The sequence below is a fragment of the Myotis myotis genome, unplaced genomic scaffold (assembly GCF_014108235.1).
Source record: "Myotis myotis isolate mMyoMyo1 unplaced genomic scaffold, mMyoMyo1.p scaffold_m19_p_27, whole genome shotgun sequence".
Taxonomy (NCBI): domain Eukaryota; kingdom Metazoa; phylum Chordata; class Mammalia; order Chiroptera; family Vespertilionidae; genus Myotis; species Myotis myotis.
The window spans coordinates 3,142,592-3,169,418 of NW_023416332.1; the positions used below are offsets into that span (position 1 = coordinate 3,142,592).

General features: G+C 61.5%; 2 protein-coding genes across 12 annotated transcripts; both read left to right on the forward strand.

The window, feature by feature from the left end:
• The first annotated feature begins 267 nt into the window (after positions 1-267).
• Positions 268-11,470, forward strand: LOC118649088 (tumor necrosis factor receptor superfamily member 23-like). Of its 4 annotated transcripts, none has more exons than XM_036295879.1 (8): positions 268-415; positions 3,848-3,971; positions 4,440-4,568; positions 6,697-6,811; positions 8,478-8,551; positions 9,266-9,400; positions 9,829-9,869; positions 11,204-11,470. In XM_036295879.1, the coding sequence occupies exons 1-8, from the start codon at positions 329-331 to the stop codon at positions 11,417-11,419; spliced, it is 921 nt and encodes a 306-aa protein (XP_036151772.1). In that variant the 5' UTR covers positions 268-328; the 3' UTR covers positions 11,420-11,470. The 4 variants fall into 4 exon arrangements, with proteins under 4 accessions (XP_036151772.1, XP_036151773.1, XP_036151774.1 ...); XM_036295880.1 differs by having other exon boundaries at positions 11,207-11,470; XM_036295882.1 differs by lacking the exon at positions 11,204-11,470 and adding an exon at positions 10,161-10,637 and having other exon boundaries at positions 276-415.
• A 139-nt stretch (positions 11,471-11,609) lies between these two features.
• Positions 11,610-26,157, forward strand: LOC118648979 (tumor necrosis factor receptor superfamily member 22). Of its 8 annotated transcripts, XM_036295637.1 has the most exons (13): positions 11,610-11,940; positions 12,252-12,486; positions 14,329-14,410; positions 15,560-15,685; positions 18,081-18,195; positions 19,286-19,362; positions 20,494-20,601; positions 21,372-21,410; positions 21,839-21,864; positions 23,149-23,438; positions 24,132-24,175; positions 25,237-25,416; positions 25,794-26,157. In XM_036295637.1, the coding sequence occupies exons 2-10, from the start codon at positions 12,283-12,285 to the stop codon at positions 23,407-23,409; spliced, it is 1,038 nt and encodes a 345-aa protein (XP_036151530.1). In that variant the 5' UTR covers positions 11,610-11,940; positions 12,252-12,282; the 3' UTR covers positions 23,410-23,438; positions 24,132-24,175; positions 25,237-25,416; positions 25,794-26,157. The 8 variants fall into 8 exon arrangements, with proteins under 8 accessions (XP_036151530.1, XP_036151528.1, XP_036151535.1 ...); XM_036295635.1 differs by having other exon boundaries at positions 25,237-26,157; XM_036295642.1 differs by having other exon boundaries at positions 12,252-12,336; positions 25,237-26,157.
• Positions 26,158-26,827: the final 670 nt, after the last annotated feature.

Consider the following 26,827-nt stretch of genomic DNA (forward strand, 5'->3'; position numbering starts at 1 on the left):
GCACCTGCCGCTCCCGCAGCCGGACACGGGGAGGAAGGGGGAGGGGCAGTGGGGCTTGGTGACCCCTCGCAGGGGCGGGAGGCGTGGCGGCTACAAAAGGGGTGCGGACGCGCCTCACTCACCGTCCAGCCGCCCCGGGCGGGGAGGGCGGGCCGGCGGCGCGGTGCGGAGGCACCGGGGGCTGTGAGAGGGCGGAGGGGGCGGAGGGGGGCGGACCCGGAGGCGGGGGTTGGAGGCGCCCGCCCCGCTGACCGGCCATAAAACGGGCTGCTCTCAGCTGCGTCCCCGTCTTACTGTCCTGCGCGCCCCCCGGACCCCGAGGAGCGCCATGGCCGGGATGTCGCTGCCGCTGCTGCTGCTGCTGCTCCTGCTGCCGCTGCCGCCGCCGCCCCGGCTCCTGCTCCTCGGGACACCGGTGGGTGCGCGGCTGGGCTCCGGGAGGGAAGACCCCGCCGGCCGGGAGGGGGCAGAACGGAGTCTGAGTTCCAGAGTCGGGAGGGCGAGCTGCACCCGCACCCCAGGCCCCCGAAGCTCGGGGCTCAGCTCGGGGCGGGGAGCAGCTCGGGGCGCAGCTTGGGGTGGGGAGCAGCTCGGGGCGGGGAGCAGCTTGGGCGGGGAGCAGCTCGGGGCGGGGAGCAGCTCGGGGCGCAGCTTGGGGCGGGGCGCAGCTTGGGCGCAGCTCGGGGCGGGGAGCAGCTCGGGGCGCAGCTTGGGGTGGGGAGCAGCTCGGGGCGGGGAGCAGCTTGGGGCGGGGAGCAGCTCGGGGCGCAGCTGGGGGCCGGGCACTCCACGAACCCAGGCTCCGCGCGCAGGGCATCGTGGCTGAGCCGAGCGCGGGGACAGCGCAGGCCCCCGCGGCCCCTGCCCCGGGCGGTGTGGGGACCGGATGGTGACCCCGGGGGCTGGGCGGGCACGGCCAGGCCCACGTCCTCCCACCGCGCTATGGATTCGGAATTTATGGAATTGGCGCGGAAGAGACAGTTGGACACTGAGGTTTCAGGAAAAGCCTTCATTCAAAGAGCTGCCGGTCCAGGGACCCCAAGATCCAGGTCCTGAGCCCCGTGGACAGTGAGATGTTCTCCTCATGTGCTCCTGAGCCTCTCTGTTCCCCAACCCCCAGCTTCTGTAGGGACTCCCCCCCCCCCCAATCAGATGGTTAACTTAGACTGTAGTTAATTCCATCCTGGAGGGCGCCCTGACCTCCCTCCCGCTAAGCCAGTGGTTCTCAACCTTCCCAATGCCGCGACCCTTTAACACAGCTCCTCATGCTGTGGGGACCCCCAACCATAACATTATTTCCGCTGCTGCTTCATCACTGTGATTTTGCTACTGTTATGAATCGTCATGTAAATATCTGATATGCAGGATGTATTTTCATGGTTACAAATTGAACATAATGAAAGCATCGTGATTAATCACAAAAACAATATGTAATTATATATGTGTTTTCCGATGGTCTTAGGCGACCCCTGTGAAAGGGTCGTTTGACCCCCAAAGGGTCGCGACCCACAGGTTGAGCTGTAACATCCCAGGGTCGGGGCCCCGCGGGTTGGGCACATTCAGGTAAACAGCTCTTGCGAGACCAGATGGGGACGGAGGGGACCCTGAACGGAATGTGCATTTGGGACACTGGTACAAAGTCAGGCGCTAGCCTCCTATTTTTTTTTTTTTTTATCACAAATGGAGTTAATTATCAGCTCGCAAGATTGAGCAACAGCGAGCAGGTTACTGGGACACATTCAGATTGCCAGCCCCCCAAAATGTCTTATGCTCCCCATCCCCGGGGCCGCGATGCTGGTGGGAGGCCATGGGGCCATGGTAATGAATTCTTTTTCTTTTTCTTTTTTATACTTTTTTTTCTTTATTGATTAAGGTATTACATGTGTCCTATTGCCCTTTGCCCCGCTGTATTCATTTGTTTGTGGTTGGGGGACGGTGCTGTAACAGCTTTATTGAGGAGTAATCGGTAGGTTTAAAGTGTGGAGTTAAAGTGCCGGCCGCCTCGCAGCTGCACACACAGGCCCACCCTGCTCCCCACCAGCCGGCACCGCTGCCTGTGCAGGGCCTGCTCCGCGGCGGGCAAGCCCCAGGGGCAGGTTCGCTTTCTCAGGATTCTGTCGCCAGGAACATGCCAGGTGGCCCCTCCTGGGCGCCTGTGTTTCTGGACCCTCTAAACCAGTGGTTCTCAACCTTCCTCATGCCGTGGCCCTTTAAATACAGTTCCTCATGTGGTGACCCAGCCAGAAAATTATTTCCGTTGCTACTTCATCACTGTCATGTTGCTACTGTTATGAATCGTCATGTAAATATCTGATACGCAGGATGGTCTTAGGCGACCCCTGTGAAATGTCGTTCGACGGCCAAAGGGGTCGCGCCCACAGGTTGAGAACCGCTGTTAAACCAAAGAGCCCGTTTGGGGGGCTGGGGTGCCCCCTCGACCAGAGTGTTGTGGGTGCACCAGGCACCCCCCACTCCCGTCGTCTGCACGCGTGTCGATTGCAGGGGACCGGCTTGGGGGGAGGGAGAGTCACGGAGGCTGGGCTGAGGCCACGGGGTCCTGGCTGCGTTCACACTGGGTGCCAGGGCCTGGCCGGCGCCCCACCCGAGAGCCTGCGGAGCCCCTCGGAGGAGGAGCTCGTCCTGGCCCCACCCGCATGCCCCACGCAGCGCCCGCAGCCGCCCGGACACACGCCCTGGCCACGGCTCCTCCGGCCATGACGCCCTCTCCACGCGCACCCACCCCGGGATCCCCATACACTTTTTTTTAATAGATTTTTTTTATTGATTTTAGAGAGGGAGAGGGAGAGAGAGATGGAAACATCAGTGATGAAAGCGAATCATTGATTGGCTGCCTCCTGCACGCCCCACACTGGGCATGGAGCCTGCAGCCCGGGCCTGTGCCTTTTACTGGGATTGAACCCTGGACCCTTGAGTCTGCAGGTCGACGCCCTATCCACTGAGCCAACCAGCCAGGGCGCCATACACTTTCTTTATTCATAGACTTGTGTCCCGCTCCAGCCCGACCTGGGGTCAGTACTTACTTGTCTGGCTTCGCGGAGGCTCCTCCGTGTTTGTGCCCAGGTGGTCTGTGAGCATCTTTCAGAAAACGGTTCTTTGATATGATTCGTCATGGAATTTGTTCTAATAAATCTTTCTATCATGTGGCCAAGAAAAATGTGCAGTTTGGCATTTTGACATGTGTTCACGGTGAGTGCAAACATCCCTGCAGGAGAGTGGGTGCAGCCCTCACCCCCAAAAGTGTCCCCCACGTCCCCCCCTCACCGGCCGGCCCCCAGGGAGCTGGCTCCCAGAGGTTCCTCACCAAAGCGTGAGAGCAGGGTCCAGAGTCTTTTAAAATCGATAGGAACCACAAGCTTCTTCCTGTTTGTCTGTGTCGGGCGCTAAGCCCTGGAGCCGGGAACAGTTGCATGAAACCTGCACCTTGGCTGACAGTGGCCTCGGGGCCTGTGCCTGGGTGAGGGGCTCTGTCCTGGGGTTTAGAACATCGTTGCCTTTCGCCGTGTCTGCTTTGGAGGGAGGCGAATTTAATATTCCATTTGCACATACACATCTGGCCTCGCACGACTTACAGTGAGATGACCGCGCTGAAACGGTCATTTTTTAAAGCGCTCGAACGAGAATGGGCTACGGCCTTGGCTTCGAGGTGCCTGTTCATCCTCACCCGTTTCCCGCTGACGTTCAGCGAGAGGGGGAGGGAAGACGGGGAGAGAGACATGCATCCATTGGTTGCCTCCTGCACGCGCCCAGACCAGGGCTGGGGATTGAGTTGGAATCGAACCTGGGACCCTTCAGTCCACGCGGTGAAACACGGTTCCCGTCTTTGCAGCTGACCCTGAGCCCCTCGAGCAACCTGTGGTTGGAGCTGAGCGCGGCGAGCCTGAGCCCGGGCAGCAGGTGCGGGCCCGACGAGTACTGGTCTGGGAGGCGCTGCTGCCAGCGCTGCCCCGCAGGTGAGTGGGGGCGGGTTCTGTCCGCTGGGCCCGACCCAAATGCACGTCCAGCCATGGCTCTGACGGGGCCGCAGGGAGGAAGCGGCCGGGCACATGCTGGCCAGCGGAGCACGTGTCCACCTCGGGGCCTTCCGGGCTGGGCCCTGGGACCCCATGGCGACCTGGACGCTGGGCTGGGGTCCTGCCGCCTTGACTGACCCTGGACCAGAGGCGCGTCCTGGGGGCCTCAGAGGTGTGTCCTGGGTGGGGTCGGGGTCCCGGGTGCCCCACCACACAGCTGTCGGGGAGCAATTGCTTCGTCATTTCCACGACCTGGTGACAGGCAGAGATTACTCCAATGCTGATGCCCAGGGACAGGGATTTGCATTTTCTCCCCGGAGAGGCCAGCCCAGGGCCTGGCGTGGAGGCCGCACATTGGGGCGCCGGGCGTGCCTGGTGGGTCTGACCGCACCCCAACCTCTTGCACAGGCCACTATGTCCACAAGCCGTGCAGCAGCCCCCACACCCAGAGCGAGTGTGAGGCGTGTGACACAGGGACCTACACGGGGCACGCCAACGGCCTGCAGTCCTGCCTGCTGTGCACCATCTGCCGTGAGGGTGAGTCCCGGACCCTTGAGTCTTGACCTTGACCCCGAAGCCCATTTTTTTAAATTTTTAAAAAATATATTTATGTTTTATTTTTAAAATATTTTTAATGATTTTTAGGGAGGAAGGGAGAGGGATAGAGAGATAGAAACATCGATGAGAGAGAATCATCGATTGGCTGCCTCCTGCACGCCCCCTACTGGGGATTGAGTCCGCAACCCCGGGCATGTGCCTTTGGCCGGAATCGAACCTGGGACCCTTCAGTCCACAGGCCAACGTTCTATCCACTGAGCCAAACCAGCTAGGGCTATTTTTATTTTAAAAAAATATATTTTATTGATTTCAGAGAGGAAGGGAGAGGGAGAGAGAGAGAGAAACATCAATGATTAGAGAGAATCATGGATCGGCTGCCTCCTGCACGCCCCCCACTGGGGATGGAGCCGCAACCCGGGCCTGTGCCCTGACCGGGAATCGAGCCGTGGCCTCCAGGTTCATAGATGAACGCTCAGCCACGGAGCCACGCCGGCCGGGCGGGTTGTGTTTCTCCCAGGACACCCAGCTGGCCTGGCACCCGTGTGGACGCGGCCTGCCCTCTGCGTCACTCCCAGGCCAGAGTGTCCTTGCGGGCTCTGGGCGGGGCTGCCTGTGGCTCCTTCCAGACCTGTCCCAGCTGCGGCTGTGGGAGACCCTGGGCCTGGGAGGGCCTCCGTGCACACCCCCCACTAGGAATCGAGCCCGCAACCCGGGCCTGTGCCCTTTACCTGAATCGAACCTGAGACCCTTCAGTCCGCAAGCTGATACTCTATCCACCGAACCACACACCAGCCAGGGCAAGAATATCTATATTTTTCTTAATTTAAAAAAAAAAAAAAGCGTTTTCCAAAGATCTAAACTTAAAGATAATTCAAAAAAAAAAAAAAATCAAGGGAAAAATATCCTGGAGTGAAGATTAACCAAATAAATAAATAAATAGATAAATAAATGAATAAATAAGTAAAATCAATAAAATATAATTAAGAAACAAAAAGAAAGGGTCTCTGAGAGTGAAGAGGCGGACTGTCCTACGTCCGCCAGAGCCGGTGCCGCACGTGGGGGGCAGGGCAGTGGGGATCCTGGCCCGACTGGAGACGTGGGGTCAGTGCCGGCCTCTGAGGAAACACTGGGTGTAGTGGGTGACGTTCCCACGGCCAACCCCATTCCCCACCACCCGCCCGCCCCCGTCTAGACCGGGGCCCGCTCCCCCCTGTGTCAGAGCCCGGCCGGTGTGCGGTGGCATCACCGGGAGCCTCCCATGTCCACTGGCAGAGAAGGCGGGCAAAGCGACATGTGAGTTCGCACCGTGCCCCCCACGGAGACCAGCCCCGACGACAGGAGTGAGCCCAGCGCCAGCCCAGAGGAGTGTGCACGGGGGTCCCTCGGGGCCACGCTGCACCCGTGGCCAGGGGTGAAGTCACGGACGCTGACCGGGGATGGGGTCAGGGCCGCAGGTGAGTGGGTGACGGGCTTGATCTCGGGCTGGGCTGTGGCCCCACCTTATTCCCATCTCACCTGCAGTTCAGACGCTGGGCAGAGGGGGTTGGAGGTCTCTGCTCTGTCCGCCATCGCGCCGCCTCCTGTCTGCGTCTCTGCGCTGCTCCCTGCTCCCCGCCTCCTCGATGGAGCCGTGCACCCCGCAAGGCTTCAGGGCCCGGCCTTGGCGGCCATCGGCCGGGCTGTGGGGTGACCGCCAGCAGGTGGGGCCAGGGGCTCTCTGCAGCCCCATTCACTGTCTGCTGTGTCACTCACAGCTGCCCCCTGCACCCCCACACTGGGGGTGTTGACCTGCCCTTTAGGGGACGAACACGATGAAAGGGATAATTTGGGGGTATCTCTGAGGACAGAGCTGGCTTTGTCCTCCCAGCCCACATCGCAAGGGCACCTGCTGCCCCTCCACAGACACCCCAGGTTTCAGGGTCCCCCTCTGGCCCGTCCATAGGCACCCCAATGCTGGTAATAGAGTCTAGTCGTCACCTCGTCGTCTGTAAGTGTGAGGGAGGGAGATTGTGGATTTGGTGCCTGTGACTCGGCAGCCAGAGGGGCCGGTATGGGTGGCACAGAGTCCCAGCCCTGGTGCCTGACCCCGCCTCCCCTCCCCCCGCAGATCAGGAGATGGTGAGTGACTGCACCCCGAAACAGGACCGGCGGTGCCAGTGCAAAACCGGGGAGTTCTACTGCGACTCTGAACCCTGCCCGGAGAGCTGCTACCGCTGCACCAGGTACGGCCTCGGGGCGCGGGCAGCCGTGCAGCCTGGGTCCCCCTGTCCCCCCCGCCCCCCGTGGCGTGTCTGCCTCAGGTTCTGCCGCAGCCCCTCGGTTCTCCATCTGTGACCTGGTAGCACCTGCCACGTGGAGGCGCCTGCAGATGAAATCCAACCGGTGGCCTGGCTGTTCCCACCGGGGGCCGCCTGGGGCCAGGGCTCCGTCCACCCAGAGCCACACCCGCTCGTCCCACCAAAGCCCCGTGGAGCCGGCACAGAAGCCAAAGCACAGAACCTGCCGGGGCCCCGAGGGCTGGAGGGCGGGGCTTGGGAGACGCAGAGGCCGGAGGAGGGAGGAAGGTGGGAGCCATAGACGGTTCCAGAGGAGGCGGCTCCGGGCAGAGGAAGAGCCGTGAGCCCTGCACCCTGTCCCAGCTGCAAGGCCGTCCCCGTAGCAGGGCCCCGGTTCTGTCACAGGCGCCGGTCCTGGCGGCTTCACAAACCTCGGGAATAATTCTCTCCAGGCCCGCAGCCCGGGAGCCAGGAACCCGGGTGTGGGCAGGGCCGGCCCCGCGGGCTCTGGGAGGACCCTCCTGCCTCCTGCGCTCTGGGTGGCGGCGCCCCTTGGCGCTCCTCCTAGACCTGCCGCTGCGGCCTCTGTCTGTCCGCCATCGCGCCGCCTCCTGTCTGCATCTCTGGGCCGCTCCCTGCCAACAGGCTCCCCTTAGGAGGACGTGGTCACGGGAGGCCCGGCTCCCCCGCGATGGCCTCCCTTTAGCGCCGTCACACGCACAGATTTCCTAAGAAGCTTCATCCTGAGGTCCCGGGTGGGCTCGATGGGGCACCTTCTGGGGAGATGTGACAGCGGTGAAACACCTGGAAAAATAGCTCCCTTTTTAACAGAAATGGATTTGTATTGATGTCAGAGAGGAGGGGAGAGGGAGAGAGGAACGGCAATGATGAGAGAATCATGGACCGGCTGCCTCCTGCACGCCCCCCACCGGGGATGGAGCCCGCAACCGGGGCCTGTGCCCCGACGGGGACTCCACGGTGACCTCCTGGTTCAGGGGGCTGGGCTGCAGGTGTTTCACGCTGTAACCCTGGAGTGTGGGGTCTCAGAACCAGCCTCCCACACTCAGACAGAAGGTGGGGAACCGGCGATGGTGGAAGGCGAGGGGCCGGTGACGTAGAGGTCCCTCCAGGGTCCCCCCTCAGGTGTGCGGAGAGCTGTGAGCACGTGAGGCCTGCGTAAGCGAGCATTGGTCCTGGGTCTAAACACGCCTCCCTGTGACCTCGGAACACGGGACAAACAATGACCAGCCCCTAACTTTGCGACCACGAGGAAGGACACCTGAGGGCCGAGCCCCTCACACGCAGGACAGACCCCCGCTCCCCGCTCCCAGGCCTGCACACGGGGCCGAGCCGGTTCCCTGGAGGGACCTCCGTGGCTCCCCCGTGGGATGAGGGCCATGACCTCTGAGAGGCTGGTTTGGGGGTGAGCGCTGGGCTGTGGGTGCCCTGGGCCCTCGTGGGCCTCGGCTCGGGCACACGGTGCTCCCACGGCGGTCAGGGAGCTCTCCGCGGGAGCCCGCCCCGGAGCCCACCTTCTGCCGCTGACAGTGCCCCTGGGCCTGTGGCCCTGGGAGACGTGGAGGGAGGAACAGTGTGGCGTCTCCCTCCCCAGGTGCCCCGAGGGGAAGGTCGTCCTGCAGACGTGCAACGCCACGGCGGACACCCTGTGCGGCTGGCCCGGCCCAGGTAAGAGGGTTCCTGTTGGGCCCAACGTGTATGTTCTGGGGACGAGAACCACATTATAGAAAATTTATTTATTATTTTTTAAATATATTTTTACTGGTTTCAGGGAGGAAGGGAGAGGTAGAGAGAGAGAGAAACATCAATGAAGAGAGAGAATCATTGATCCCCTGCCTTCTGCACACCCCACATGGGGATCACGCCCGAAACCAGGATCGAACCATGACCTCCTGGCTCATAGGGCCACGCTCGACCACTGAGCAACAGCTGAGCCACACCCGGCTGGGCTCCAGTGAGCAGTTCAGGGGCTCTTAGCACCCACCTCTGTGTCTCCCCGAAATATTCGCATCCGCCCATTAAACAGCAGGTCTCCTGTCCACCTCCCTCCGCCCCCAGCAGGCCCTGCATGCACATGTGGCGTGTGTGCGTCCATATGTGATATGTGCGTGTGCATATGTGATGTGTGTATGCATACGTGTGGTGCATGTGTGTGCATGCATGTGCACGGATGTGTGCTACACATAACTTCTCTGTACTTCTCGGCCCACGAACACTGGGGGTGGCAGTGCTGTGGCCCCGTGGACACGGGGTGCCGACCTCCTCAGCCTCGTGTTTGCATGTCCTTCAAGCATCTTCCCAGGCTCAGGGCTGGTCTGTGGGTCTTCGTCTGTGGCTGCAGGGACCGGGGGGTGTGGCTGCTGAGGCACAATCTGTCCGCAGGGCCAGGGAAACGACACCGGTTCTGCTGGATGGCAGGCTGGCTCTTTGCCGCGGTGGCCGGGGCCCTCGTCATTCTCTGCGTCAGGAAACCCGGAGACGGAGGCGGCCGGGCGGCCTGCTGCTGTCCCCATGCAGGTGAGCACAGAGCTGGAGCCAGGGGACGGGAGGCCGTGACAACCGGGCCGGTCCGGGCGCCTGAGGGAGGACAGGGCTGGGCCTTAGCTGGCCGGTGCCTGGGGCTGAGGGATGGGCCTGGCTGGAGAGGGGGTCCCTCAGGCGTCATTGACGGGTGTCAGCTCCATCTCCCAGTGGCAGCCCTGGCCGAGGCCAGGGTGTGGGCAGGTCTGTGGGGCAGAGCCCGGGCTGCTGAGCTCGGGACGCTGGGCTCCTGGCAGGTTCTGGAAGCTGTGCAACCAGGAAACAGGGGCGAGGCACAGTGGCCCCTTCCGGGAGCTCCCTGATCTGGGGGTGGGGGGTTGGGGGCTGTGATCGCTTCTGGAACCGCCTCAGCTCAGAGGAACCTCCTGGCACTTTCCGGTAACCCCCTGCCGTCTGTCTCCCAGGACCCGTCTCCACAGGACGCCCTTACAGAAGAGACAGCCTGGTGAGTGCTCCAGGCCAGGCCAGCCCCGGGCTGGGACGGGGGGGACCCACTCCAGCTGCGGTGAGCCCCTCGCTGCCTGAGCGTCAGCCGAACACGAGCCGAGGGCTGAGCTGGATGCGCCTTAGACTCTGGAGGGAAACTGAGGCACCGAGGCCAGCGGAGCCAGCCGTGAGGGCAGAGCCGAGACCAGAGCCGGCCCGGCCCCACTGAGCATGGGGTCTATGGGCCCCTGTCCTCTTGCCGGGGCACCTGGGATGAGCCCCCGACTCCAGACACGTCTTGCCTTTTCAGGAGAGCTCTGTGGCCTTTGTGTCATCGCCTGAGACCCCAGATGCAGACTCTCCGGTGCCCACGACGGGGGCCCTCCACCGGGCCTCTAGTATATGTATATAAATAGAACAGTTATTAATTTTTATTTGACAAAGCTTCCCATGTAATATCAAGTATATCAAATCGGCCTAATTTAGTTCAAAATATTTTTTTTAGAAGAGAGAATAAATCCCAAGTCATTCCAGGGCCATGGGAATGTCCCAAAGCTATCTCTTGGTTAAAGTCACAAAATTTAACTTGGAAAGACTGTTAAATATACACAACCCAAAGATTACATCACACACTCTTTGTAATTATTCTAAACACATCAGTTAAGCTTAAACCAGTTTTAATATTAAAAATTTGGTTTGGTCCTGACCTGTTTGGCTCAGTGGATAGAGCATCGGCCTGTGGACTGAAGGGTTCTGGGTTCGATTCCGGTCAGGGGCATGCACCTTGGTTGCGTGCACATCATGGATGTTTCTCTCTATCCCTCTCCCTTCCTCTCTGTACAAAAAGAATCAATAAAGTATATTTTCAAAAAATTTTGGTTTGGACTATAGAATTAATCCCCCCCACACTTTTTTAGGCCAATAAAATATTATATTCTAGGTTGAAATTTCACCACAGGTAGTACACAGACACAGATAAACATAAAGACTATAATATATTTTGAACTACTAATTTTTCGAGGGAAAATGCAAGAATTATTCTCCTCAAAAATGAATTTCCATACTTCATGCCTTCTGTTATCACAACCATATAATTTCTCCCAACTTAGTTTGAACTTTTAACTCCTGGAGGCCTCAAATTTTTAGGTAGCAATTTAAATATGTAGCATTTCTGAGATTAGTAATTCTTTCAATTTTTAAGGATAAATTTCAAATAAAACCCAAGACTTATTTCATTAATAGATTCAAATCTATCCTCTAGGTTTTTCATAGGAGGCAAACTCAGATGAATATTTCAGTATTGTGTTATTTCAAAATACCTACATATTTAATAATTTTTATTTTTTAATTCAGCAGACTTCAAAGTTTGAAGTTACCGAAGACTCTGGAAAACTATGTGTAGGCATGTATAGCATTGCCGCTGAAAAGGTGGTTTTTTGTTTGTTTTTTTACCAAATACTCTTCATTTTAGTGATGTATTTTTGCCTTAACAACTTTGAGACTTTAAAGCCGGTTATTCCCGAAGGCATTTCCTCGCCCAGTTGTGTAACAGGTCCTTCGGCGCGGTAATGAGAGGGCGCGGTTCTGGCTCCTGTGGAACCGGCGGGGGCGGGGGCGGGGCGGTGTGCGTGAAGTGGCGTGACGTGGCGTGACGTGACGTGACGGCGGGGGCGGGGGCGGGGCGGGGCGTGGCGGTGTGACGTGAAGTGGCGTGACGTGGCGTGACGTGACGTGACGGCGGGGGCGGGGGCGGGGCGGGGCGGGGCGGGGCGTGACAGAGAGTGACAAGGGTTTTCCATTTGCCCCGCGGCCCCGGAGGACGTGCGACACGTGCTGAGCCGCCGCGGCTTCTGCCGCTGAACGAGCGGGACTCGCGGGACCAGAAGGGCCGGTCTCTTCTCTCTCCGTCTCCGTCTCTCTCCTCCTTGAATTTATGGGGGAGACACCGGTTGAACCCTCTCGGGCTGTAAATAAAATAAAAGAGGAATAAACGTTTGCTGTGACCCCACCCGCGGATGTGGAGAGAGAGAGTGGAGGGGGGAGGAGAGAGGCGGCGCCGCAGCGGATCAGGCCGGGTCGCCGCCGCCCGGGTGGGTGCCCGCCTCGGTACCCGCCCCGCCTCGGTACCCGCCCCGCCTCGGTACCCGCCCCGCCCGGGTCCCCGCCCCGCCTCGGTCCCCGCCCCGCCTCGGTCCCCGCCCCGCCCGGGTCCCCGCCCCGCCTCGGTCCCCGCCCCGCCTCGGTCCCCGCCCCGCCTCGGTCCCCGCCCCGCCTCGGTCCCCGCCCCGCCTGGGGACCCGCCCCGACCCGCGGACGCTCTGCCGGGAAGGAAGCCCCCGCAGGTTGTTTTCTTTTTTACTCAGAGTGTCTGCTTTATTATTGTTTTGTTTGTTCTCTGCAGATTTTTGCTTCGTCATCGTGGATCGCCCGGGATGGGAGTCTCCGTCCGACCGCCCACATCTGGGGGCGGGACTGGAAAGGCCTCGGTATGTAGTCCTGCCCGGGACCGCCCTCCATCCGGACCGGCGCCATGCGCCGCTCGCTGCGGCCGCTGCTTCTGCTGCTGCTGCTGCCGCCGCTCCTGCTGCCCCTGCTGCGGGCCCGGGTGTGTGACCCCAGACGGCGCGGGGACCGGGGTGAGGGGGCCGAGCGTCAACTCTTCCCGGGGCGGCGCGGCACCGGGGGGCTGGCGGGGGATGGGGTCCGGGGGGGGTGCGGGCGCCCGGGTGGACGTGCGGCCGCGGGGCGGGCAGGTGGCCTCGGTGAGTGTCTCTAAAGCCGCCTTTTTAAAACTGTTTTTGCGTCTGAGAGGAAGGGGCGCATGGAGCGGGGACGCGGGTGCGAGACGTGGACCCACAGGTGCCCTGCCGCCCGCGCTCGCGATCGGCCCGCAGCCCGGCTGGTGCGCTGACGGGGGGGCGGGGGCTCTGGGTCTGGGGGTCGCCCTCCCCCCCAGACACGCCGAGGGCTGGACGCCGGCTCTGGGGGCAGCTGGAGATTGGGCCCAATTGGGGCCTTCCCGCGGCGGTGCCGCCGGGCCGCGCGCCCCTCGCCCCTGGCGGGGCCCCTGGAGGCGGCGGCCGGTGGGCAGGACCGGAGGGGGCGAGGGTAGGACCCCCAGCCCTGGAGGGGCCGAGAAAGGAGCGAAGGAACCCCCGCTTCTCCCCCGGCCTCACTCGGAAAGGGTTCCCGCAGGCGCCGTCTCACTGCTTCCTATCCTCCCTGCCCCTTCCCTTTCTTCCTTTTTTTCTATGAGAGAGAAGCATCGATCAGCCGCCTCCTGCACACGCCCCACTGGGGATGAGCCCGCAACTGAGGTACATGCCCTTGACCGGAATCGAACCCGGGACCCTTCAGTGCGCAGGCCGACACCCCATCCACTGAGCCACACGGGTCAGGGCTTCTTTCTTCTTTCCCTTCCCTCTCCCCTTCCTCTCCCCGCTGTGTGCCTGGCCTCGCCTGGCCTCTCTGTGTCTTGCCTTTCTGTCTTGCCTTTCTTTCCTCCCTTCCTTTATTTCTTTATTTCTTTTGTTGGTTAATCACCCAAGAATATTTTTTTCAGGTTTTCAATTTCTTTTTTTAGAGACAGTGGGAGAGGGGGAGACGGGAGGGCGGGGGAGAGTGAGGGAGAGAGAAGCATCTATATGAGAGACGCACACCCCCGCCTGGGCTGGGGTGGGACCTGCAACCCAGGTGCATGCCCTTGACTGAGGATTGAACCCATGGCCCTTGGGTGTGCGGCCGACACTGACCACTGACCACTGAGCCCACCGGCCAGGACCAGCAGGCTAGTTTCTCAGTGGGTCATTGTGTGTGGCCCGCGGATGGTGTGAGAAATCTCCCACCGCCCCGGGCAGGAGAAGGGCTCCCCACCCCTGCCTCTAAGACAGTTCAGGGGTGCTTGCCCGCATCAGGGGCTCACGTGAGAGCTCCCACTGTCCCCCGGTGATGCCCAGGGGCGCTGTGGGGCGTTGCTTTGAAACGATGGGAATTTCCTTCCTTGTCCTCACTCAGTGATGTCGGTTCCTCCCGGGAACCGGGCCTCCTGTGCTGTTTGCAAACTGAGTTTCCTTCTTTTTTAAAATATATATTTACTAGTATCGCCCCGGCTGGTGTGGCTCAGTGGGTAGAGCGTCAGCCTGAGGACTGAAGGATCCCGGGTTCGATTCCAGTCAAGGGCACATGCCCAGGTTTTGGGCTCCATCCCCAGTGTGGGGAGCATGCAGGAGGCAGCCAATCAAAGAAATATATATATATATGTATTGATTTCAGAGAGGAAGGGAGAGAGAGAGAGAGAATCACGGATCGGCTGCCTCCTGCAAGCCCCACACGGGGGATGGAGCCCACAACCCGGGCCTGTGCTGTGACCGGGAATCGAGCCGTGACCTCCTGGTTCATAGTTGGACGCTCAGCCCCTGAGCGACGCTGGCCGGGCCGGAGGCCGCTCTGGCTAAGCCCGTCTCCCTGGCTGATTGCAGGCGGCCCTGGCAGCCGGCTCAGAACTGGGTGGCCCCAACCAGAATGCAGCCGGGAGCCCCTCCAGCGACCTCTGTGAGGCCGGTGAGTGAGCGTCCCCGTCTTCCCGAGCCTTCGCCTTCGGCTCACCTGACCCCGCGGGCTCAGCCCTGGTGCAGAGCTGCAGGCGCCTGGGGCCCTGGGGGGTGGGGGAACCTGGTTGGCGGGGCCCTCCCAGCTGGTACCCTGGCACTGTATGCTCACCCCCCTTCCTCCCCCAAGCCTGGGGCTCTCTCCTGACAGAGGGACTCTGTGCTTACTCAGACGGAAGTGGGGGGCGTGCCCAGGCTCCATGCTCCCCAGGAACCCCTGTCAGGAGCCCGTCCCCTCAGGGCGGTGATGGGGACCCCCAGGCTCGTTCACTCTCAGGAGGAGGCTCCGAACCAGCCCCCAGAGCAGCCGGGAGCCCCAGCTTCCAGGACCTGCTCTGCCCCCCTCCAACCGCCCCCTCCTGGCCAGTCCCCGCCAGAACCCTGGCCCCTGTGGAGCCTGGTCACCCTGCAGCCCCCACGCCTGCACCCCCTCTGCTCACAGACAGGGGCGCACATATCAGTGAACCTGCCTTCAGGGGTCCCCTCTTCGTAGGGGCCGACCACACACCTGCTCCTATCACCCTCCACCCCCACTCACCCCACCCCACCCCACACATGCCTCCTGTCAGCCAGGAGCTTCCTGGGGCGCCAGCTCAGGGACTGAACCCCCACCCTCAGCCCCGGACCACGCACCTGCCCTCCTCCGGCACACACGCCATGCACACCGGGCACCGTCCCGCGTCCGCACATCTGTGCGCACCCGCAGGAATGACGGAGACACAGCTGCCCACAGGCCGCCTGAGGGGCTGGGCAGCTGCAGGGACATGTGGCTCTGCCCCAGGACAGCCTTCGCGGAGGGGCTCGGGGCCAGGCGGGCTCCTGCGGGCGTGGCCAGGCTTCTTGGTGCGTCAGCAGGGGGTAGAGGCGGGGTCGGCGGGCCCCAGTGTGCACACACACCCCCTCTGAGCCGAGCTGCGGGGGATCCGTAAAGGCCGAGGGGGACTCAGGTCCCCAGTTCCTGGGACACATGGAGCCGATGCTCAGTCCAGAACATTCCAAGGAGACTGGAGGCGAGGGTTGGTGCTGTGCAGGGGCCTGGCCTCAGGGACCAGGACGGGTGGGTGCCGGGCCCCACCTCACCTCTGTGCCACCCCTGCCGCAGGCCACTACGTCAGCGCGGACTGCACCATGGGCCAGGCTGTAAGGTGCTGTCCATGCCCACCTGACTCCTTCCTGGCCCACCCCAGCAGGGCACAGTCCTGCTCGCCGTGCACGCAGTGCCGGGAAGGTAAGTGGGCACCGTCGGGCGGGGGGTCTGTGTCGTGTAAAGCAGCCTCCCCGCGACCTGCCTAGGGGAGTCGCCCCGAAGGCAGTGATGACAGAGGCCCAGGCGCTGGGCCGTGGACGCCATCACGGGGCACTGCGTGCTTGCTGAGCACAGGAAGCGAAGCCGCGATGGAGAGTGTGAGGGCGCGGCAACGCACAGCCTCGCTCCCAGGACACACAGGGGCCTGGCCCTCTGCGCTAGGAAGGTGTAAGTGAGCTAAAATCATAGCAATAATAGTAATCTAATCTAATAAAATAGAAACATGCAAATTAACCTTACCTTGGCTATGCCCCAAGCCACGCCCACCAGCTAATTAGAGTGACTATATGCATATTAACCCAACCAAGATGGCGGCCAGCAGCCACGGAGCTGGAGCAAGCAGGAGGCTTGGTTGCCCCGGCGATGGAGGAAGCCAAACTTACTGCCTGCCCTGGCCTGCTGTGGCCTCCGCTAAAGGCAACAAAGTTTCAATTATAGAAGATAAATAAATTCCAGATACCTCCTGCTTCCAGCCAGCCTCCACTGGGAGCTTGGGTTGCCGGGGGCCATGGCCAGCCTGCAAGCAGCCATCAGCCCCTCACCCAGGCTGGCCACACCCTTAAGGGGTGAGGGTCCCTGCTGGAGGGCTTGACCAGCCTGCAAACAGCCATCAGCCCCTCACCCAGGCTGGCCAGGCACTCTAGCAGGGACCCACCACCCTGAAGGGGGTATGGCCAGTATGAAAATGGCCCTCAACTCCTCACCCAGGCTGGCCAGACACTCCAGAAGGACCAGGACACCCTTCAGGGCCAACCAGCCAGCCCCCACCCATGCACCAGGCATATAATAAAAGGGTAATATGCAAATTGACCCTAACAGCAGAATGATAGGGAATGACTGGTCACTATGACACACACTGAGCCAATGCTCAATGCAAGGGCTGTCTCCTGGTGGTCAGTGCGCTCCCACAGAGGGAGCTCTGCTCAGCCACAAGCCAGGCTGATGGCTGACAGCAAAGCAGTGATGGTGGGAGCCTCTCCTGCCTCCTCAGCAGCCCTAAGGATATCCAGCTACAGCTTAGGCCTAGTCCCTGCTGGCAAGTGGACATCCCCTGAGGGCTCCCATGCTGCCAGAGGGATATCTGACTGTCAGCTTAGGCCTGATCCCCCGGGGAGCGGGCCTAAGCCAGCAGGTGGACATCACCTGAGGGTCCCAGACTGCGAGAGGGCATAGGCCAAGCTGAGGGACTCCCCCGAGTGCACAAATTTTTGTGCACCGGGCCTCTAGTGATAATAATAAAATAAGCTGCAGTGGAGAGAGACGCAGGCATGGCAGAGAGGACGAGGCCTCAGTGGTGGGCGTGCCTACGAGGAGCCTGAGGTCATTGGTGTGCGGGGCTCTGTGCTTGGGCGTCGCCCCGTGGAGCAGGGTCAGGGCACATGCCTAGGTCGCTGGTACAATCCCCCGTCGAGAGCGGGAGGAGGCAGCCGGTCAGTGTTTCTCTATCATCGAATTTCCTATCTCCTTCGCCCTCGCCCTCTCCCTTCTCTCAGAAGATCAGTGAGAACACCCTGGTCGGTTTGGCTCAGTGGGTGCGGGTCAGCTGGGGGCTGAGGGGTGCAGGCTGCACACCCCTCATGGCGGGCTCAGGCCCTGGCCGCAGTTGGGTTGTGGGAGGGAGGCTCTCATCACTGTCTGTCTCTCTCCCACATCCATGTTTCTCTCTCTGCCTCTCCCCTTCCCTCCACTCTCTCTAAAAACATCAGTGGGGCCCGGCCGGCTTGGCTCAGTGGTTGAGCATCAACCCGCCAACCAGGAGGTCAGGGTTCCGTTCCCGGTCGGGGCAGATGCCCAGGTCTCGATCCCCGGTAGGGGGCGTGCAGGAGGCAGCCGATCAATGATTCTCTGTCATCATTGATGTTTCTCTCTCTCTCTCCCTCTCCCTTCCTCTCTGATATCAATAAGAATATATATATTTTTTAAAAAAGCTTTTTCCAAAAGTCTGAATTTGAAGATTTTTTAAAAAATCAATCAAAATATAATTAAAGAAAAAGAACGGGTCTCTGAGAGTGAAGAGGCGGACCGTCCTACGTCCGCCAGAGCCGGTGCTGCACGTGGGGCGCAGGGCAGTGGGGATCCTGGCCCGACGGGAGACGGGGGATCAGTGCCAACCTCGGGGGAAACACGGTGTAGTGGGTGACGTTCCCACGGGCCGACCCCACTCCCCACCGCCCAACCACCCACCTCCGTCTGGACCGGGGCCCGCTCTCCCCGTGTGTCAGAGCCCGGCCGGTGAGCAGTGGCATCACCGGGAGCCTCCCATGTCCACTGGCAGAGTCCCAGCCCTGGTGCCTGACCCCGCCTCCCCTCCCCGCAGACCAGGAGATGGTGAGTGACTGCACCCCGAAACGGGACCGGAAGTGCCAGTGCAAGACCGAGGAGTTCTACTGCGACTCTGAGCACTGCCTGGAGGGCTGCCACCCCTGCACCAGGTACGACCTCGGGGCGGGGGCAGCCACGCAGCCTGGATCCCCACACACACCCCCCACCCCCCTGTGGCCTCGGGTTCTGCCGCGGCCCCTCGGTTCTCCATCTGTGACCTGGTAGCACCTGCCACGTGGAGGCGCCTGCAGATGAAATCCAACTGGTGGCCTGGCTGTTCCCACCGGGGCCGCCTGGGGCCAGGGCTCCGTCCACCCAGAGCCACGACCCGCTCGTCCCACCAAAGCCCCCGTGGAGCCGGCACAGAAGCCAAAGCACAGAACCGGCCGGGTCCCCGAGGGCTGGAGGGCGGGGCTTGGGAGAGGCAGAGGCCGGAGGAGGGAGGGAGGTGGGAGCCATAGATGGTTCCAGAGGAGGCGGCTCCGGGCAGAGGAGGAGCCGTGAGCCCCGCGCCCTGTCCCAGCTGCAAGGCCGTCCCCGCAGCAGCGCCCTGGTTCTGTCACAGGCGCCGGTCCTGGCGGCTTCACAAACCTCGGGAATAGTTCTCTCCAGGCCCGCAGCCCGGGAGCCAGGAACCCGGGTGTGGGCAGGGCCGGCCCCGCGGGCTCTGGGAGGTCCCTTCTACCTCCTGGGCTCTGGGTGGGCTCGATGGGGGGACCTTCTGGGGAGACATGACAGCAGTGAAACCCCTGGCAAAATAGCTCCCTTTTTAAAAGAAATAGATTTTTATTGATGTCAGAGAGGAAGGGAAAAGGAGAGAGAGGCGCGTTGTGGGCCCTTCAGTGCAACTCAGACCATGTGAACTGTGGCCCTGGGACCTGACAAGTCCGAAGTAGGGGCCGCCTGCAGGTCCGGTTCGATCAGGGCTCTGCTTCTCTCGGCTCCTTTGCCCGCCCGTCTCCATGGGCTTCCTCTCGGGGCTGCTCCCTCTCGGTGCAGCTGTGGCTCCCGCAGGTGCCGTCCTCAGAGCCGCACCCCAGGGGCCCCGAACTCCCTCGCTGTGCTCTCAGCGGTCCCGGAGCCGGGGGGGCCAATGGTCTGGGAAAGCCCGGCACAGGCTGCCGGAGCCCGGGGCCCTCCGGGGCGGGGGCCGGCCTGGCTGGGAAGTGAATCTCAGGGTCCTTCACTCCTTCCTCTCAGGTGTCCCGGCGCCACCCTCCGGACCTGCAACGCCACGAGGGACACCGAGTGCGCCCCAGCAGCCCAGCCAGAGCCAGGTAAGCGGCCCCGGCTCTTCCACGGCAGCCAGCCTGTGCACAGAGGGCGCCGTATGGCTCTGGGCCGGGGGTCAGTGCTCAGCTCTGCCCCGTAGAAAAGAGGCTGCAGGCAGGAAGGGGTGGGTGTGCGTGGCAGGGTTCCAAGAAAACGTTATTTTATTATTAATATATTTCTATTGATGTCAGAGAGGAAGGGAGAGGGAGGGAGAGAAACATCCATGATGAGAGAATCATGGACCGGCTGCCTCCCGCACGCCCCCCACTGCGGATCGGGCCCGCTAACCCGGGCCTGTGCCCTCAGCGGGAATCGAACCCTGACCTCCTGGTTCATAGGTCGATGCTCAACCACTGAGCCAGGCCAGCGGGGCTTAAAGCACATTTAATGCCCATCCCCCCACAAAAAGAACATAGTTAGGACCTAATCTGTGGTTAAACACAAGTGGTCAGAGCGCTGGGTGTGTTGGGTCAGTGGTTAGAGCATCGGCTGGTGGGTTCGATTCCCAGTCAAGGGCACGTCCCTGGGTTGCAGGCTCCATCCCCAACCCGGTCGGGGGGTGCGGCAGCCCATCGATGTGTCCCTCACACTGTCACATCCACGCTTCTCTCTGTCTCTCCGTCTCCTCCCTCCCCTCCACTCTCTACAAAAATCAATGGGAAAATGTCGTCGGGCGAGGATTCAGGAGAAATAAATGCACTTCAGGAAGCTGTCGGGGGAGCAGCCCCGTGGCAGGGTCACTGCCGTCCCTCCGCCTCCTGGGCTGGCCCGGCGCCGGGGCCACAGCTCTGATGGGCCTGCCCTCGCCCGGGTCCCTGTGGAGGTTCCACCGGGTGCTGTAATGTCACCAGGGAGACCAGCCCCCGAGCGGCCTCAGCAGCTGGCTCCTGGGTGTCCCTGCCCCGTCCCTCGGGCCACCTGGCCGGGCCTTCCCGCAGTCACCATGGGGTCCTCTCCCTTGTCCCCACCTTCGGGGGGGGGGGGGCTGCCTTCCGGGCCGGGAGTCCGTGATGCTCACCCCAGAGCCCCACCCTGGGGCAGCGGACCTTCGCCCTCTTCTGGGAGGGCGGACCCTGCGGGCAGCGAGTCCTTCCGCGAGGGACGTGCTTACCCGCTACCGCGCTCTGTGCCCCCAGGACCCCCAGCCGGTTCCCTGGCTGTCAGCGCCTTGGCTGTGTCTGTGGTTTCCATTGTCATCGTCGTCATCGCCATTGGCATCGCCATCGCCTGGTGGAGAAGACGAGGTAAGCGGAGGAGAGCGCTCCGGACGGGAGAGCAGCAGCGCGGCCGGGGTCCCGGCAGGCTCTTGACCGGCGTTTTCCATTTAAAATACAGCTGCACTCACTTTCTTATTCATTTTTAAAAAAATATATTTTAGTGATTTTTTACAGCGAGGAATGGAGAGGGATAGAGAGTTAGAAACATCGATCAGCTGCTGCCTGCACACTCCCTACTGGGGATGTGCCCGCAACCAAGGTTAATTCCCTTGACTGGAATCGAACCTGGGGCCCTTCAGTCCGCAGCCGACGCTCCATCCACTGACCCAAACCAGTCAGGGCTGTTAATCATTTTTAATATATTTTTATTAGTTTCAGGAAGGAAGGGAGAGGGAGAAGGAAACATCAATGATGAGAGAGAATCATGGACCAGCTGCCTCCTGTACGCCCCACACTGGGGACCGAGCCCGCAACCTGGGCCTGTGCCCTGACCTGGAATCCAACCGTGACCTGGTTCCTAGGTCGATGCTCAGCCACTGAGCCACACTGGCCGTGCTGGGCTCACTTTCTCACTCGGGGCCCCTGTGCCGTGTGCTGCGTGCCGCTGACCAGGTGCAGGGCTGCAGAGCTCAGCCCCGCGGCGGCTCAGACGGCGCACATGGGGGGGGGGGGGGGGCATGGTGGGGAAGCAGGGAGAGCCCGGGGGCTGCTCTGCCTGGGTCGGGGGCAGGGGGGTCGGAGGGTCGGGGGGCAGGGGTGTGCACCGAGGTCACTCGCGTCCCTCCGTGTGCCCACAGGGATGCTGCTTCCCCAGTGGCTGTGCCGGTTCAGGACAGGTAAGTGCTTTCCCTGCTGTGAATCCCAGGCCTTGGCCTCCGAAGTCTGCGTGCGGTTCACGTCAGGGGCAGCCCCGTGCCCTGTGGGTCGTATTTCGGATCTCTCCCACTTCTCCCCGCGCCCTCCTCCCGCCCCCCCCCCCCAGGCCTTCACCGTGGTGGTTCACTGTTCCCCAGTATCCGGGGGTGCGTGCCTTTATCTGCCACATGTCTGCCCGGCTGGCTGTGTGGTCGGTTTGCTCGCACTGGCATCGCCAGGAGCAGGCCTGTGCCGCGTGGTGGCCCCAGGACGCGCGGTCACTGGTGATGGGAGTCCAGCTGCACTGCCCTCTGGTGGGGTCAGGGCCGGACAGGTGGCCCCGCAGTGACCGACGGCATCAAGCGCGCTGACTGTGTCTTCACTTGCTTTTCTTCTGTCTGATTTTCAGCGACGTCGGGGGAGCTAGGCAGCCATGTAAGTGTCTCCCTGGGCTGTTCCCGGTGGGGGCTTCGGGCCTGGAGGGCAGGGGCGACAGCAGGGTGGGGGAGGCTGCCGGGCCCCCGCCTGCATGCACAGCTCAGCTTCCGGGCGGCGTCTGCACCCCTTTACTCGAGCCCCGAATGTCTGCTGGAAAGAGACCCACACTCCCCTGGTCGGGCCCGTGTGGGATCGGAGGCGCAGGGGCCAAGGGCTTTGTACGGGTTTCCCGGGGCTTAAAAACCGCAACTTACTGCCCCCGACCCGGGGCCCAGAAGCCCACAACGCAGGGGCCGGGGGGGTGGGCTCCCTGGGAGGCCCTGGGGGATCCTCCACCCCTGCCCGCCTCCCCTGGGGGTTCCGCCGTCCCGGGCGCTCCTCGGCCTCCGCACTCACCTGGCCGCCTCCAGGCGTCGCTCTGAGCAGTCCTCACAGGGACACTCGGCCGTCACTGGGTTTGGGGCGCGCTCTCACCCGGTGTGGCCTCTGCCGCAAAGACCCCATTTCCAAATGAGGCCCCTTCACAGGGCGGGTAGGCTGGGGACACGTCTTTCTGGGTCACCATTCAGCCCTGTCTTTTAAGAAATAATGTTCTTACTGATTTCAGAGAGAGGAGGAGGAGGAGAGAGAGAAAGAGAGAGAGAGAGAGAGAGAGAGAGAGAGAAGCATCGATGATGCCCTGGCCGGTGCTGCTCAGGGGATAGAGCATCGGCCTGCAGTCTGAAGGGTCCCGGGTTCGATGCTGGTCAAGGGCAGGTACCTGGGCTGCAGGCTCCCACCGGCCGGGCCCTGATCAGGGCTGGTGCAGGAGGCAACTATTCCATGTGCTTCTCTCACATCAGTGTTTCTCTGTCTCTCCCTCTCTCTTCCACTCTCTCTGAAAATCAGTGGAAACATATCCTCGGGTGAGGCTTAAAAATTAAAACAAAAAAAGGTGGAAGCATCGGTGATGACAGAGAATCATGGACCGGCTGCCTCCTGCCCGTCCCCCACTGGGGATGGAGCCCGAAACCCGGGCCTGTGCCCTGACCTGGAATCCAACCTGACCTCCTGGTTCATAAGTTGACGCTCAACCACTGAGCCACGCCGGCCGGGCGCCACCCTTGTCTTGGGCCAGAGCTGGAACCTGAGCCCATGAAGTGTTTTTCTCTCAACGCACAGCCCAGGCTGACCCTCAGGCACTGCGGCCTTTCCCCATTCACCCCTACGCCAGAGAGGCTTGCGGGTATTGGGGGGCTGTGCTGCGGCTCCTGTCACCACAGGGATGGCTTTGTCCTTTAGGCGATACTGCGACCCACGGACCCTGAGAGGGGGCCCCTGGCCCCCAGCGCGGATATGACGCCGCTGCTGCAGGAGGAGGCCGATGCCCTGACGCCCAGTGCCCTGACCAGCCCGGGACCCTCAGGCGACCCCGACCCTGACCCCGACCCCGGGGCAGGAGCGGAGCTGCAGGTGGAGGTGACGGGAGGCGGCGGGGTAGCCCCAGAGCCCGCGCCCCCGACTCCTGCTGCCGCTGCCTCCGCGGGCCCAGGCCCAGGCTGAGGCGGACGCCGGCCTCCGTCATCGAGCAGGTGAGGGCCGGGGCCGGGGGGGGGCCAGTGGGGGGGGCAGTGAAGCTCGCTTGCTGAGCACCTGCTGAGTGCGCTCCGTTAGGGCTCTTGTCAGTGCTTGTCTGCGCCTCCCGGGCCGCCCCCCCCCCCCCCCCCCCAGGCCACGGACCAGCCGCTGGAACCACAGACTGTCTCCCGGCCCTGGAGGCCATGGCTGAGGTCACGGCGTCCGTCCGTGGGCTGGTCCCCCCGGGGCTGTGAGGGGCCTTGGCCTCCTGCTGCCCGTGGTGTCGGGCGATGTGTGGGCTTCCTGGGCGTGTGGAAGTCCCCGCTCCGCCCTGCAGTTCACGCTGCGTCCTCCCTGCCAGCGTGTCTGTCCATCAGCGGGACCCGTCCTGCTGGACCCGGGCCTCCCATTCACTCCTCCACCTGCGGCCTCCTCTCTCCACATCCGGCCGCGTCCACCGCTCGGGGTCCAGACCTAATGTCTTTGGGGACAGGACTCAACCCATTGCAGTCCCCCCCCCAACCTGTTGTCCACGGGGACAGTGACCCCGAGGGGCACAGACTCAGCGAGTGTGCCCGCCGGGTGCCGCCCTGGGAGCCACGGGAGGAGGGGCCCCGCTGCCAGGGCTGACGCCTCCGCTGCCCCCACCACCGTGCCCCCACGAGGCCGCCAGGCTGTCCTGGGACCACGCTCTCTTCCCTCCTCAGGATCATAAATGAGGATTTTGTGACGGACACGCCCCGCCCTGACGGTGATTCCTCCGGGTTCTTGCTCCGCGGTGACGTCCGGGCTGAAGGCGGGACGTTCTGTGGCCTCAGCACTCGCTCACCTTCTCCGATGACCTTGGGGAAATGGGCTTCTTCAAGGATAAGTTTTGGTCCTAAAGGAAGGTCGCGGTGCTTGGTGTGAGCGGCTCGCGCCTTTCTGAGGAAACACGCGTGGCTGGTAGGGATGCTCTGTCCCCTCGGCCGGCAGGGCCCTCCTGGCTTGCCGGGAGCCGGTCCATGCTTGCTGTTTCAAGGGACCTGGCATATATGGCATACTGTTCTTAATATGTTTGCTCACCTTCTTGGCACTATGTGTTTTAACCAAGGTCTCTGAGAAAGGTTGTTTCCCCAGGTAGGGATTTTCCCCTGAAGTTAGGGAGGGAATAAAACCTCTTAACTAAGTGCCAGGGGGGTAATTAATCACTTTAACTACGAACAATCATGCTTAAGCTACATAATCTTTACTCCCTGGAATGGAGATAAGAAACGCCCTAACCTTTGAAATAGAGATTGATAGGATTGAATCAACTGGTATAAATACAGATGTAACAAGACAGCAAGACTCAGAACTTAGAATACAGAGCTTAGAATACAGAGCTCAGAAGACAGAACCTACACAGAATCTACAGACAGAAGAACTTCGCTGGAGAGAACATGGCAAAAGATCCTGGACTGAACCTGACTACAGAAATTGGCAAGAGAACCTGACTAGAACCTGGTGACTGAACCTGGCTGGAGAACCTGGACAGAACCTGGCTGGAGAACCTAGCAAGAGAACATGGACACAGAACCTGGCTGGAGATCCTAACCAGAACTTTGCTGGAGATCCAGACCAGAACTTGGCTGGAGATCCTGGTTAGAGATCCTGGCTAGGCTGCTGATCAACTGAACGCTGTCCCCATGTCATTCCTTCTTCGCCGACTCCATCCACGGCTTTGGGGACCCCTGGACCCGCTGGGGTTGGACCCCGTCACTGGCTGTGGGCTGCTATGACTGGTCTAAGAGTAAGGACTTCTTCTTAAACATATATTTGTATTGGTTTCAGAGAGGAAGGGAGAGGGAGACACCAATGATGAGAGAGAATCATGGATCGGCTCCCTCCTGCACGCCCCACACTGGGGATCGAGCCTGAAACCCAGCCACGTGCCTCTACGGGGAATAGGACCCTCTCCTCCTGGTTCCTAGATCAACGCTGAACCACTGAGCCACACCTTCCAGCCGCCAGGTGCTTTCTGGAACCCCATCCTCTCGGGCAGCTCTGGGAGGTCTCCCCACTTCACAGGTCAAAGTTCAGGCAGCCCGAGCCCACGAGACTACAGAACTCGCCCAGGCCTCAGACCCCAGCCAGGCTCTCCTGGTCGCAGCCTTGTCCATCCTGCGGCTCCACCGCCTCTGGGAGCCGGAGAGCAAGCGCAGGGCCAACCTCCGCAAACCCATCCCCCTGCCCCAGGGCTGCCGACTCCCCGGATCCTGGGTCCCTTCTCCAGGGTCATGGGCTCCAGGACGAATGAGCTGCAGGCAGGACAGGAGCCACGCCGGGTCCTGGCCACATGCACCTTCCGGAAATGAGAGTCCGTCTTTGTTCTGGTTTCCTCTTTTCAGCCACAAGAGGCTGATTGTGAACTCGGACATGAGGGACAGGAAGAAGCTTATGACGTCAGTGGGGCTGGAAGGAAGTGGCTTTGAGACGCGAGACCACGGAAGCCCGGATCTGCCCCGCGCGTGGTGGTGCGATGCTGCTCGGCCGGAAGGACCCGCTGGGAGGGAGCAGCCGTTCGCGCTCCTGGCAACCTCCACACCACGGACGCTCCCAGACCTATTGGCCAGAGGAAACCTCTCAGTTTGGCCCTGGCCAGTGCCGCTCAGTGGACAGAGCATCACCTGCGGACTGAGGGGTCCCAGGTTAGATTCCGGCCGAGGGCACAGGCCCGGGGTGCGGGCACATCCCCAGTGGGGGCGGTGCAGGAGCCGCTGATCAGTGATTCTCTCTGATCACTGATGCCTCTCTCTCCCTCTCCCTTCCTCTCTGAAATCAATAAAAATATATATTTTTTAAAAAACCTCTTACATCAAGCCCTAACTGGTTCAGTTCAGTGGATAGAGCATCGGCCTGTGGACTGAAGGGTCCCAGGTTCGATTCTGGTCAAGGGCATGTACCTTGGCTTCGGGCACATCCCCAGTAGGGAGTGTGCAGGAGGCAGCTGATCGATGTTTCTCTCTCATCGATGTTTCCAACTCTCTCTCTCTCTCCCTTCCTCTCTGTAAAAAATCAATAAAATATATTTTTAAAAACAAAAATCTCCTGTGTTGGCATTCGGGCGGAGCCCACACGAGGGGAGGTCTGGCCCTGCCGTGACCTTGGCGGGTGTCTGAGGTCACAGCATCCAGTTCCTCACTGGGGTCCATCCCTTTGGCGCCTCTGTGATCCCCAGATGGGCCCAGCGCCTCCTGCTCTGAGGAGAGTCCCTGTAAAGCTTCCCGGGGGGTGAGGGGATCAGGGCAGGCAGGAGCGTCACTGCCTGGGTCTCAGGGGCCCTGAGCTGGTGGGCGGGACCCGCTGAGGGTGCTGGGTGGCCCCCGTCCCCCAGGCTCTTCCCAGGCGCTGCACCCCGCGGGCTGGAGGGTTGTCTCTCTGC